Source organism: Anarhichas minor, unplaced genomic scaffold (genome assembly GCF_050575085.1).
Source record: "Anarhichas minor isolate MPS153535 unplaced genomic scaffold, ASM5057508v1 ptg000073l, whole genome shotgun sequence".
Taxonomy (NCBI): domain Eukaryota; kingdom Metazoa; phylum Chordata; class Actinopteri; order Perciformes; family Anarhichadidae; genus Anarhichas; species Anarhichas minor.
In genome coordinates, this window is record NW_027466519.1 from 8,083,295 (window position 1) to 8,096,452 (window position 13,158).

The window sequence follows — 13,158 nt, forward strand, 5'->3', positions numbered from 1 at the left end:
CACGTCAGCATGTGCCAGTGAGTTGTCCAGAAATGCAGCCGGTAGTTTGGACGCAGCAACATGCAGCTCGTGCAGATGTGGACTCGAGAACCAAACGACCAAACAATCGGAACACAGTCGCTCCTCAGTAGCATTTCTACAAGTGATTATCCAAATACATGTGAGCCAGATATAATGTATGCTAGCATCAACTTCTACATGATTCCATCTTTGTTTTCACAAAGTATTTCAACAAGTATCACTTTTCAATTCTTTTGATACTTGTACGTGTCAGATGTGATCCTGTTCCCTGAGGATGGGTTCTACGGGACGATGCATGTGTTTCTCGTGTACAACATTTCTAGTATTGTAACTGTGAAAAGAAGATGACCTCTGGGTTCTAATTATCAGTCTGTGATTATTTTGATAAGTTATTTCTTACCATGCCGTATGTGTTGCTGTATGTCAGCTTCAGACATTGAATTGGGAATAAAAATAAAAATGTATGTACAGAGTTCATGTTGCCTTTGTAATGTAGTTTTACTTCTGACCTTGTACTGTCCCACTGTAGCATCTGATATATTTATGTACTGTATATATACTGAGAAAGACATCTAATTACAAAATCCAGACTGAGTGAACCATGGTTTAGATAAAAACACATGCGGGCACGTCGAGCAACAAAGCAGAGACTTTACTGAATGAGCGCTGGGTACCAGCTCCTCTCTGTGCAGTGTACTACAGTTTGTCTCTGCTGGATTGCTTCGTGGCCCCCAGACATGCTGTGTAGTAATTTGATTTAGGGATGTCCAACATGTAGGAGCCAAACTGGAATAATGAAGGTCCTGCAGCTGGATTTGATCGCAGGAACCTACCTGGAGGCCGGGCACCGAGATGAGGTGAAGTCACACATTTACAATCCAATACGCACAAACCAGCTGATGCACTGCCGGCTCGGCCTGGAGCTTCTGTGGCTTCAGGTCAGTTGTCTGGTGGTAGACAACAGTCTGTGAACCAAGTCCAAGATGAAGTTCATGTTTTCATTTATTAACCGAACGAGATGGATTGGACATTAAAACGTGTTTTTGCAAAGATAACTGGACTTTCATTTATAAAGCGCCTCTCTAGTCTTCATTATGAATCCCACTGCTCTTCATGGCAAGACCCGCCCCTTTTCTGTTTGAGGTACAGACCATTGGTTAAGGTCCAACAAGAACCTGGAGAGTTCGGGTCAGCATAGCCCCATTGATCACGGCACAGGCCCCGAACACGTCATCTTACCAGCACCTCAGCGAGCACGGACGTCAGGCCAATCCTGGCGCTCGAATGCTGCACAGGGCGGGTCTGGCCAAGAAGAGCAGTGGGATTCATAACGCCTCATTGAGGCTGCCAGACCAGGTGCTGCCTGCTCATCGGCTGTAGTTGAATCATGCACGCGCGCGCGCACGCACACACACACAGTGTGTTGGCCAAGGACACTTCATGCGAGTGGAGGAGCCGAGGATCAAATCAGTGTAAATTGTCTTCATTAGTTGCTTAGCAACAGGGTGAGTTTTGACCCACATCGCCATCCCTACGGCTGCTGCTGACGTGGCTAAAAACACCGTTCACCTGTAACATGATGCTGACTCACATTTTAAAAATGGCAGCATGACCAAATACACAGACAGGTGCTTTTGCTACTTTTATTGAGTTGAGTGAGTGCAGCATTGAAGCTGACTGTAGGTTGATGCAGGAGGCTGAGGAGCCATGACAATAGAAGGTCTGGTGAGAGAGTGGTGTTTGAAACTATTAATAATTAGAGATAAAAAACTAGTTTGGCCCGTTTCACCTCATCACTTTTTGTACAAACGGTGCTACTGTGTTTTCAGTGCTGATGGGAGGACACCATGTGGTGCATTGGCCAGACAACAGTACAAAATACAATATATTGGTGGTGTTTTAATTAGATTTGAAAAAAACCTAAACCCACAAACAGTCTGTACATCTGCTGTGTACAATACTCTGAGTGAGAAACATGGTTACAGTCTGTGTACATGAAGGAGGTTTAGTGCTCTGAATACATTTCAATCTGTGGCCTGCCTGGAGAACAGCAGCACTTACTGATGTTAGAGTGGAAAACCAAAGTGAGACGTGATGTTGAACAGAACACGTTTCTCAAGTCAGGAGAAACATCCGCTCTCAGTCGGAAATCTTAAAATCTGAATTTCTTTGCACAAAAACCAACTGCTCGCCAAGTTCAACTTCCTCTGCTGTGCAATGCATTAGAAAAATAAACCTGATGTTTTACAGTCAATGATTGGTAAAAGCAAGTCGTGTCAAGTAGATAACTATAAAATGACATCTGAGACTGTTAAATAAGAAGAAAAGAACTCGAGGTAAAAGTAAGATCAACGCGGCTGTTCTGGAGGACTTCTAGTCTGCAACATGGAATGAAGTGAAAAGGCACATCATATTTCTCAAGCCGACACGTGAACTTCAGTGAATCACATGAACCCTCGTGGTGACGGACGTTCTGACGTCAGAGGAAATGTTCTCCGTTACCGACAGCGACTGCCTTTCTTCAAGGAAACAACGTTCCCGGTGAACCGGCTGCGGAACGTCGGACTTGTCTTTACTGATGAGAACACGGTCACAGTCCAAAGTATTTCGGAACCTTTTTTGGACGTTTTCATCGTCGCTGATGTTTCTTGGCTTTCATAAAAACAGCTTCTTAACGAGAGGTTTACAGGTTTCTCCAGAGCGTGTCGAGTGTCGTCTTAGTTCTGCCTCCGTGTGTGAATGTTCATGTTTGTGAGCTGAGGAAGAAAACGGATAAAAACGAAACGCTTTGGTCCATGCGTGACCCACGTTGAGCTGTTCAGGTTCATGTTCCAGAGCTACGTGATGGCGGCTCGCGTCCTAGCAGTCTGGGGAAACCCCGTTTGTCGTCTATCCGTTCTCCTTCCACAGTACTAAGTGAATGCTATGGTCGGGCATGCTGGTGGCAAACACCAGTCCAGAGTCATTGTCCCCGTCCAGCCCGTTGAGCCAGGACGTCACGCCGGCCAGGAAGCTGGACCCCCGCTTGGATTTCCTGTAGGCCGGTAGAGGCCAGCGGCCCGAGATGGCCTCCGTCCTCAGGTCCATCACGTACAGGAAGTGGTTGTCGAAAAGCAGCGCGAACACCTCACCGAAGCTGAGCAGGGACAGGTTAGCCGGGTCCTGTGTCTTTATCACCCTGAGGGACGGGAACAGGCTGCATTAGAGTTCTACACACACCAGACCATGACACCGAGCACACTGGGCTGGTAGGAGGACAACTGTTCCTCAGTGGAAACTGATGATTGATTTATTGTTTTTAAATGAATAACCCATTTGATTTCAGCCTCATCACCCCCCCCCCCCCCCCTCGTTACTCAAAACGTACCAACTCAACCTGTATAATGAATAAATGTCATAAAGTGATAGATTTTGTGTTCTTACCATTTCTATGACGCCTTAATTATTAATTAGCAATAATAAAAAAATGTGTGGTTTTCAATACTTTGTGTATTAAATGCTGTCGACAAAAAGGAGGAAAATCCCGTTGAGAGGGAACTAACGAGTGAACATGCAGCTCCAGAATGAAAAGATAGAACTGTTATTACCCTGTACTTCACTTGTTATTAACTCCTCTTAATAAATGATCCTGCTTGCACTGAATGTATCAATTAGAATGTGTTGCACTTAGACTAAACTGTTAAATGAATGTTTCTACATACAGTTACTTTTAATACATTCCTATAATACCGATCGAGGATCATAAATAAGATGACAATAGTAATAATAGTATTTCTGGCCGGTGCAGTTTTCATCTACCAGCCACGCTTTAGTATCCTGACTGTGGAGCTTTCCCCTCAGACGGATGATTCAGAGTTTTGAACTCATCTCTGAGATCTACAATGATGAAGATGATTGACGATGAAGATGCAATGTTTGCTGCTACTGAATAAACTGAGCCTCATACTTACTCATATCATGTGAAAGTGATATTTAGCCTCCTCACTCAGTCTACACTGTCTCAGCAGAATCTCACCTGTGACCTCGATACATCTCGTTAAAGTTACACAAACGTCTGCATGAATACAAAGCTGGAGCTCAAAGGACACTTTATAAAAACAGCTCTAAAAGTACTTTCTTTGCATGTGCCTGTGGTTTTATAGTTATTATTATCTATGCATTCATGTAATAGTTACATCAGCTCTCATGACGTGATGATCGCTGAGAGCCACTGTTGTTACCTGAGAATCTCAAAACTGGCAAAGTCCCACTGGTAGATGCCGAGGTCTGAGCTGCAGACGATGTGGCGCCCGTCGAACTGCAGGCGAGGCTGCAGGCCGATGCTGCGGTCCTCCGACACGCACAGCGTCTTCAAACACTTGCAGTTGACTTCTCTGCCCAGAGGCCACACCTGCAGAGGGGACACGGTGTTTGAGCGGCTCGCTCACCAAACCAATGAGAAACCTGTCTTTACTCTCACAGGGCCGAGGCACGAGCGTTACCTTGATCTCATACTTATCAGCACTGAGGAGGATGTGATCACCAGGACTGTGCACCACCGACTCCACCTCGCTCTTCTGGAGGAGCACCTGACGGAGAGAACGCGTATAGACACAGGTTATAACAGAGCGTAAAGCGTTCAATGTGTAGAACCTGTGGAGCCTCTCAAACTGTAGTGACAACAAGTTGGATGAATAGATTCTTTGTTTTCCATTTTTGTAAAAGAAATTATCAAAGAAATTCAACTTGTAGTTTTGTATGATTTATAGCATTATAATTGTGTTATACTTTCCATAGCGGTGCAGGACCTAAATATATTATATTATTTATCATATATATATATATATTACAGTGTAAATCAAAGCCACAGAGAGCAGAAACTGCTCGGGGTTCTTCAAACCTTCCTCTGTACTGAGGAACCAACACATTCCTCAGACAGTAAACAGCTTGAGAACATGACGGACATCTGATTATTGAACACAATGTGTTATTTAATGAACAACATCATGAAAGCTGGAGCAGGTGCGCTGACCTTGGTGACCCACTCCGTGTGTCCGGTCAGAGTGTTGAGACAGGCGCCGGCCGTCAGAGCCCACACCTTCACCTGGAAGTCTGCAGAGCCGCTGACCAGCACGTCCAGCTCGTCGTTGTAGTCCACACTGAAGACTGAGCACACACACGGCTTTATCAGCTCTCAATATCAAATGAATTCAGGTTCAAAATAAACAGCTTCTTGCACAGGATTCCTACAGCTTAAACATTTATTCGGTTTTAACGGCCAATTTTACAATAACTAAAATTATTAAAAATAAAGACACAAAAAGAAGAAACATAGAGTGGCACTACTTGATTAGGGTTTCATTGTGCTGGAGTTCTCTGAGTGTCCCGCCCCGTGTTGTTGGTTTTGTTATCCTTAACAGCGTGACGTTAATGCGAGAGGCATTCAGTAAAGTATTAGTAAAGAATAGAAGCTTGAGATTTAACAATGCAATAATCGGTCTTAGCATTTTTAAGACTTCTGACAGATTCGTTTAATACGATTCAGTCCAATCTGAGGCTTTATTTTAAGATGAATAAATTGAATGCCTTTTTTAACCCTCATACAAAATCAACCACACATATGGATATGATTTATGCCTCTAAAAAAAGAGCTTGTAGAGTTCATGGTCCAAGCTGCTGGATACTTTCATTCAATTTGGTTGATTTCATTTCTGTTGGTACACCTGTGTATTTTGTATACGTACTTGAACACTGTAAACTACAATGGAATGTGCTACATAACTGAAGTGTTGCTTTTCACTCCAAGCAGCCCAGAACAGATGTTTGCTGAACGCTTAAACCAACCTGCTCCTGTGTGGCCACGGAACTGCTGGATTTTAGCTCCCGTGCTCCACTCCCAGCATGCAATAGTGTTGTCAAAGGACCCGGTCACCAGCTTCTGTTCATCGAATTTCACCGCGGCGCAGGTGTGCGTCTGAATTCCATAAATGCACTGCCCAGTGCGCACGTCCCACAACTTGGCGGAGAGGTCGTCGGATCCTGAAAGACAAGAGGAAGTCTGTTTTTACTCTTAGAGCTCTAACCCGCCTCCTTGAGCTCTGACACGCCTCTTTGAGCTCTGACACGCCTCTTAAAGCTTTGTCCCGCCTCCTTGAGCTCTGACACGCCTCTTTCATACTCCATCCAGACCCACACTGGGACATGGGTCCCACTTGATGATAAATTGGAGTCGTGTGACTGATGGGTTATTATTAGCATTATTAGCACTCTAACACAAGCCCAAGAATTGGAGAGATAGCAAAAGAAAATGCTGAGACTGAGCTACTGTAAAATAAACTTAAAGTAAATGAGATCTTCTAGAGCCTCAGTACTGGTGCTACAGGAGGCAGCGGCAGCAGCAGCGGTGTGCAAACCATTCAGAAGCTGAACGCACCACTATCAACGGTTTACATAGTCTTAATTTAAATAATTTAAATTGAAATCAAACCACTGTGCCTCCAGTGTGTGAATGGTTAGTTAGTCTTGGTGGGCAGGTGGCCCCTTGCATGGTGGCCCCTGCCATCAGAGTGTGAATGTGTGTGAATGATGACATGTAGTGTTAGATCTTTGACAAGTACAAGTCCATTTAGCATTTATGTTCCCTTCAATAAATACGTTCTGTTTCCTTGTATCACTTCCTGCATGAGGCCCATTGCGTATTAGCCGACCCTCCTTCACTTAGTTTTGTGGTGAGGGAAGTATACCCATGTTTCTGGGTAGTGTAGTTCCACAGATGTGTTTTGATTAACTCCATTCTGTAAGTGTAACCTCGCACTGATTCTCTGCAGGCTTTGAGTCTGTAGTGTGCTCACACTGGAACCAGTGACACAATGAAGTAGACTCTAAACTGTCCTTATGTGCTGCTGATGGACAGCCTTGTCTCTAAAGGGAATGGAGGAGCTGCTCACAGCTGCAACATATCCATCAAAACAACAAGCCTATCTATTTTAGTATATACAGTAGATATGGATTGTGTATGCAGTTAGTATGTAGTATAGAACGGAGAAACAGTCAAACTTCAGACAGCGCTGTGCCTGACAGCACCAGAGTGATAACCAATGACTAAGACCCGATGTGTCCATATGTAAGTGGGAAGGTTCCAGCGATTAAGAAAGTTAAGTAGCACTTTAAAACACCCACACTGGTGCTGCTAGCTGATTAGGTCTCTGTTCACGTTGAGGCTTCGTGGAGTAACCATGGCTCTGCTCATCTGTGTGGTATTTTGGGGTCCAGTGCAGAGTGCACGGTGCACAAGAGAGAGAGGTCCATTCAAATGAGGCGAATGTTGGAAAAGTGTCTTCGACTTTGAGCTGAGAACGGACTTCTCATGACATCTGTTTGTGGTGCAGCATCCCTTCACTGCCACGGCAAACCAAACGCACAAGAACAGAAGAATGCTTCAGATGCACGTCAACTATTTGAATTCAACATTCCCCAACCAGTAGATGCATTTACATCAGGGCCTGTCTCGGGCTCAGTGCAGCGTGAGACTCACATCATGGCAGAGAGAAGGAAACATTGTAGAACTCTGATCGTCTCAAACACAATAAAACCCTCACAAGTAACTTTATCACAACGTGTGACCAACAAGCCATCAGTCTGTTTGTGGAGCAGCCGTCAAGTAACGGTAGCGATGTCATACGTTAGTGATGTCATATGTTAGTGATGTTCTTTTATGTTCACGGTATTTGATGGGATCATTGCTCTCATCTTTAAGAACACATTTTACATACGCATAACATACTTCTATTTTGACCAACAGGAAGTCAGCCATGTTGGATTTCGTGGACGTAATTTGGACTGGACTATCTACATGTATATTAGAGCGAGTGAAGTGATGTGTCACAGTCATAACATCATAAGCGATCATGGGTGGGAGTGATGGAAACGACGGTCCTGATCTGTAGATATCGACTTCTTCATGATACAGCATGTAGGAAATCGTGACGCGGACCACTTTGAGAATCCCTGGTGTACAGTACCTGTGCAGAGGAGGCCGTCCTTGTAGTAGAGGGCGTATACTCGAGCGCTGTGGCCAATGAGGGACGACGTCTCGAAGGCCTCCTGATCCTGCAGCTGCACCCTACGCAGTTTGGCCTTCAGGTAGACCGCCTTCCAGTGTGGCGCGTCCTGAATGTTCTCATCGATCCTCCAGCCCAGCTCCCGACACACACCCTGCCACACCTCGGTGCACGAGTTGATCACCTACAAGGAGACGAGCGCTTGTTGGAACACTTTAGACACGGGTATGGATGAACACTAGAAGGATGAGCTGATAAACACTACTTGTTAGTTTCTTTACATTGTTTTGTAAACGTGGTGTTTAGATTCTGGCTTTGCCTATAACACTATACCAGCTCTTAATTATCATAATCAGAATCAGCTTTAATGGCAGAGTAAGTGTCAACACCTGAAAGACATTAGTGAAAGATGCTTAATAAGATTACCATAAACATGTATACCAGAGGAAATCATACGCTGTAACAGCCCCCAAAGCAGCAAAGCGTCACACTATCAGGTTGTGACGTGAATAATCCATCTGGCTCCGACATCGGCCGATATCTTCAACAGCAGCGTAGAGCACGGCGGCAAACGCTTCAAGATGCTCAAGAACAAACTGATGACAAGTGGACGGCCCCAAACAACACATCCCGACTACAGACATTACTGAGCGGCTCAAAGGAGCCAGCAGTCATAGACAGACTGTGAACCACAGACGTATGTCCTGCTACAGCATGGCCCACCACCTAACAGCTACAACGAGTCACCGCTACCGCAGGAAAAACCCCAACACCCCAAACGGCTGGGTGAAGGCCTGGTGATAAATTAGAAGGTTACTCTAAATTTTGGCATTCAACTGGCTTGAAAAAATATCATGTAACTCTGTAAAAATAGTGCCAATTCCTGAGTTTCTCAACAAATACACAACTATTTAGCCATACTTTTGAGATATAAGCATATCTAATAATATTCAATAAAACAGCATCACATCGGCAAGACTACATCAAGACCTATCTGATGGAACAATAATACAAGTCAAAACTCTGTGCTACGGGCACATTTCCATCAAAGTAATAGAAGAAGAAAGTTACCACGATACCTCGCCTTTACACTTTATCTTATCCACTTTGTGTCTTTGAGCTTTTTGGAAAGCGCACCTTAAATAAAATGTACACACATGGACAAAACTGTTGGTACCTTCCGTTAAAGACAGAAACACCCACAATGGTCACTGAAATAACTTGAAACTAAGTAATAATAAATAGAAATGTACTGAAAATGAACTAATGAAAATCAGACATTGCTTTTGAATTATGATTCAACACAATCATTTTAAAAAAACATACCAATGAAAATTACCTGGACAAAAATGATGGTACCCTTAACTTAATATTTTGTTGCACAACCTTTTGAGGCAATCACTGCAATCAAGTGATTTCTGTAACTCTCAGTGAGACTTCTGCACCTGTCAACAGGTATTGTGGCCCACTCCTCGTGAGCAAACTGCTCCAGCTGTCTCAGGTTTGTGGGTGTTTTTAGCTGTGTTTTGAGTCATTATCCTGTTGGAGGACTCATGACCTGCGACTGAGACCAAGCTGTCTGACACTGGGCAGCACATTTGGCTCCATTTGGCCTTGGTAGTCTTGAGATTTCATTGTACCCTGCACAGATTCAAGACACCCTGTGCCAGATGCAGCAAAGCAGCCCCAGAACATAACCGAGCCTCCTCCATGTTTCACAGTAGGTACAGTGTTCTTTTCTTTCTATGCTTCATGTCTGTGAACATAGAGCTGATGAGCCAAAAAGCTCTAGTTTTGTCTCATCTGTCCAAAGGACATTCTCCCAGAAGCTTTGTGGCTTGTCAATATGCATTTTGGCAAATTCCAGTTTCAAAACTGGAGCTTTTTGGCAAGTCACATCAGCTATGCAGAACATCCGATTGAATATTGAAGAACCCCCCCCATGACCCATGCACCACATTCACCTTGTTCCACTGTTTGCAGACCAGGCAGCAGGTGAGCAGGGTCTCAGGATCCAACCATTGCATCAGGTAGAAGGCCAGCTCCAGGGGGAGGAGGCGCAGGAAGTCGCGCTTGAGCAGCGTCTCCAGCCCATTAGACAGATGACGGAGCTGGACGGCACCGCTTTGAGAGATGAGGTGGTCCAGAGACTGGTTCCGCTGCTGGTCGTTCAGAGTAAGGAAAGTGGCAGAGACTGACTCCAGCCACCTCTCGAAGGCTGCTTTCTCCATGGGACCATGAGAGCGACCTGCAACACCTGCAGGACAAAGCCGACGTGAAAGAATGTCTTGTCTTTGAGGCTATAACAAATGTATGACAGTTTTACTTAAATACAATCTTAATTGATTGGTTTATAATCATTCTAACCTGTACGTTTGTAAATATGTTGTTTAACTGACAATCTCATTCCATAAAAATGTACAATAGATGCAATATGTTAAGTGAATAAATATCTTGCAGCTGTAGATGATCATGGAGCTATTCTATCAGCACTATCAGCATGGTTTACATCTGCAGACCAAATGCGGCTTTTTCTTATTTTCCATATAACATAACACAATACAATATAACTTGAGCATATTTCTAATAAATTGTACTGTACAGTGTCTTCACCTGATGGCACAGAAACAAACATTTGACCATTTCCTCCTGTTCTGTTCTGTGTAATAATTTGAAGATGTGTCCATCATAAAAGAAATTTAACAAATGACCATTTTAAAATGCATTATCATTTAAATCATCTATCAAGTCAAATTGCCAAACATTTGCTGGTGACAGATTTATGCCGTCATCTTTTCCTCCGTTCCCTGGGTTACACATCATTGCAGTTTAACACGCTGGGCTTCCTTCACAGCTGCTCACACAGAACCAGCATTCACAACATGTTACATTGTTTCAGTGTGGAGGCTTTATGACCAGGAATTCATCACACTGACCAATTTGTAATAGTTTCATGAGCTAGAAATGTAGCCAGAGAGAATACTATGGAGACGTGCTGGATAGTAGATACATTGACTCGTGGTTTAGTAACATTACTTGAATAGCTGTACTAAAGTGCTGTCAATCATATCAGGTAGTTAGCATCTGCTTGTACACTCAATCCAAGTTAGCTACCTGGCTAGTTAGCAACTTTTGTAGCAAACGTTAGCTGAGTAACGTAACACTACTACAATTTAATAGCAAATTAGCTACGACTAGTAACATCCAAAACAATCAATGAACAGTACGTGCTACCGCTAGTAAATAAAGTTACAATTAAACATGTAAACTCGAAGTGTCCACCAACCAGAGAGTTGCAGGGAGTTTCTTTATCGCCACTTTTCTGGCTTAGTTAGTTCACATAGCGAAGTTAGCTGTCGTAAGCTAACCTGTCAGCAGGCAAGTTGAAAGGATTGTCCAAGTAACCTAGCTTCGTAGCTATCGCTAGCTAACCACCATGATGTGAGTACTTGATTCTGCTAATAGTGAATTACATAGTATCCCTAATAGATTAACGGTAGTCTTCATTTATTCAGTATTCATTCCTCAAGCAGGGAGTGTTTGAGTAGTAGTGTAGAAGGACAGCAGTTCTGTTCTGACAGCATGAAAACCAAAAGATAATGGAAACGCTATTGACCAAGGTTTACTTTACCATCAGCGTTGTCTTACAGGAGAGGCCGTAGGAGTATTTAATTATTCTCCAAAAACAAATAGACATATTTAGAAAATGACTACTACATTCCTTCCGCATACGTCTGCTACAATGACAAATTAATGAAATGTTTGCGTTTTAGACGGTAGTTGCCTTGGATTTTATTCTATTCATAGGTCCTAACTCGTCTGTAAGACAAAGCTGCGGCCGATGTTTCTCAAATACACAGGTAAACTAGCTTCCGGTGTTACGTACAATGTGGAACGGTGAGAAATATGTGACCAAGGCTAGTTTGGTCACTCCTGCTGGTTCCTCAGCGGCGACATAGGTGGTCTATGGTCATTGTGGTTTATCTCAAAGTGTAGTGGAACCAAATTATCATACGCTGCCAGCAATGCACGGACGACTTTTTTCAGACATATTAAATCACGCGAGATAAGAGCATGTCACGAGCACAGTAGATTACTGAAATGTGATGAAGAACTATTACCACCAGAGGGCAAACAAATAACGAACAATAATTCTCACATGTAACGTATATTTGTTATGAACTAACATTAAATATGTAATTATAATCAAGTTAAAAACGATAAGTAAAAAATGAAAATGTCATATTTACCTGTTAATAATTTGACTTCCTCATCCAGCGTTACAATTATGAATTGATCATTGAAATTGAAGTGGAATGGCTAGATTAGTTGTTTTTTTAAATACTATACAATTGTACTTTTTGTTATTCCATTCCTGTTTCCTGCATTAACTGCTGCAGTTCCCACCCTGTGTTCACTGTAATGTTTAAAGATGACACTCATCAATCAGGACTTAACCTGTTTATAACAATGGAAGCCAACATGGCAGCGAGATGCATGTCAGTCTTGACCGATTTTGTGCCTAAATTAGCTACCATATCTCGTATCATCTCGTCACATGATCAAGAGACTTGACTTAGGACAACATTAACATGTATAATAACCAGCAATCATCATTGCATATCTGTATGTGACAGAAATACCAAAGAAAATAAGATACCATTCATTTAATTCAATTATTTTTATACTTTATTTGTAATTTTGTATAGTTTATGTACAATAACCACATTTTTATTATAGATTGAACCTACACTGTCTATATTTAGGACCCTGGAACTATGTGTGTTCTAGATATAAAGCTAAATAGTTTGTTATAAATTACATAATTTCACCAAAAATGTCCGGGTATGAGGGCGAGGCTTAGGTCAGAGTATGTATTCCTTTGTTTCCCCGAACAATTCACATTTCTGGGCTTGTGTCCAAATCTTCTGGCTAATGCTGGAGTTCTGGTGAAGTGGGGGACTGCTCTGGCTCCCTTCTTACACCTCTTTGTGTCTGTCATGGAAGGACAACCTGGCGAATCAACCTCAACTTTCACTTTCTCCCTGGGCCTCATTGGCATTTTTTAGGGACAATAGTCACTCCGATAAGCTGTACT

At 43.0% G+C, this 13,158-nt stretch overlaps 1 protein-coding gene across 5 annotated transcripts; it reads right to left on the reverse strand.

Moving 5' to 3' along the window:
• Positions 1 to 1,900: 1,900 nt before the first annotated feature.
• fbxw2 (F-box and WD repeat domain containing 2) lies at positions 1,901 to 12,085 on the reverse strand. Of its 5 annotated transcripts, none has more exons than XM_076079806.1 (8): positions 11,947 to 12,085; positions 10,025 to 10,317; positions 8,022 to 8,244; positions 5,845 to 6,039; positions 5,033 to 5,166; positions 4,503 to 4,589; positions 4,242 to 4,411; positions 1,901 to 3,199 (listed from the first exon to the last, which is right to left on the reverse strand). In XM_076079806.1, the coding sequence occupies exons 2-8, from the start codon at positions 10,289 to 10,291 to the stop codon at positions 2,911 to 2,913; spliced, it is 1,365 nt and encodes a 454-aa protein (XP_075935921.1). In that variant the 5' UTR covers positions 10,292 to 10,317; positions 11,947 to 12,085; the 3' UTR covers positions 1,901 to 2,910. The 5 variants fall into 5 exon arrangements, with proteins under 5 accessions (XP_075935921.1, XP_075935922.1, XP_075935920.1 ...); XM_076079807.1 differs by lacking the exon at positions 11,947 to 12,085 and adding an exon at positions 11,692 to 11,831; XM_076079805.1 differs by lacking the exon at positions 11,947 to 12,085 and adding an exon at positions 11,429 to 11,660.
• Positions 12,086 to 13,158: the final 1,073 nt, after the last annotated feature.

Coding starts and splice junctions, on each gene's coding strand:
- fbxw2 (XM_076079803.1), bottom strand. CDS start 10,695: ATGTTTGTTTCTGTGCCATCAG. Junction 10,318..10,673: donor GTTTGTTTCTGTGCCATCAG/GTGAAGACACTG, acceptor TTTGTCCTGCAG/GTGTTGCAGGTCGCTCTCAT. Junction 4,412..4,502: donor CTGATAAGTATGAGATCAAG/GTAACGCTCGTG, acceptor TCCCCTCTGCAG/GTGTGGCCTCTGGGCAGAGA.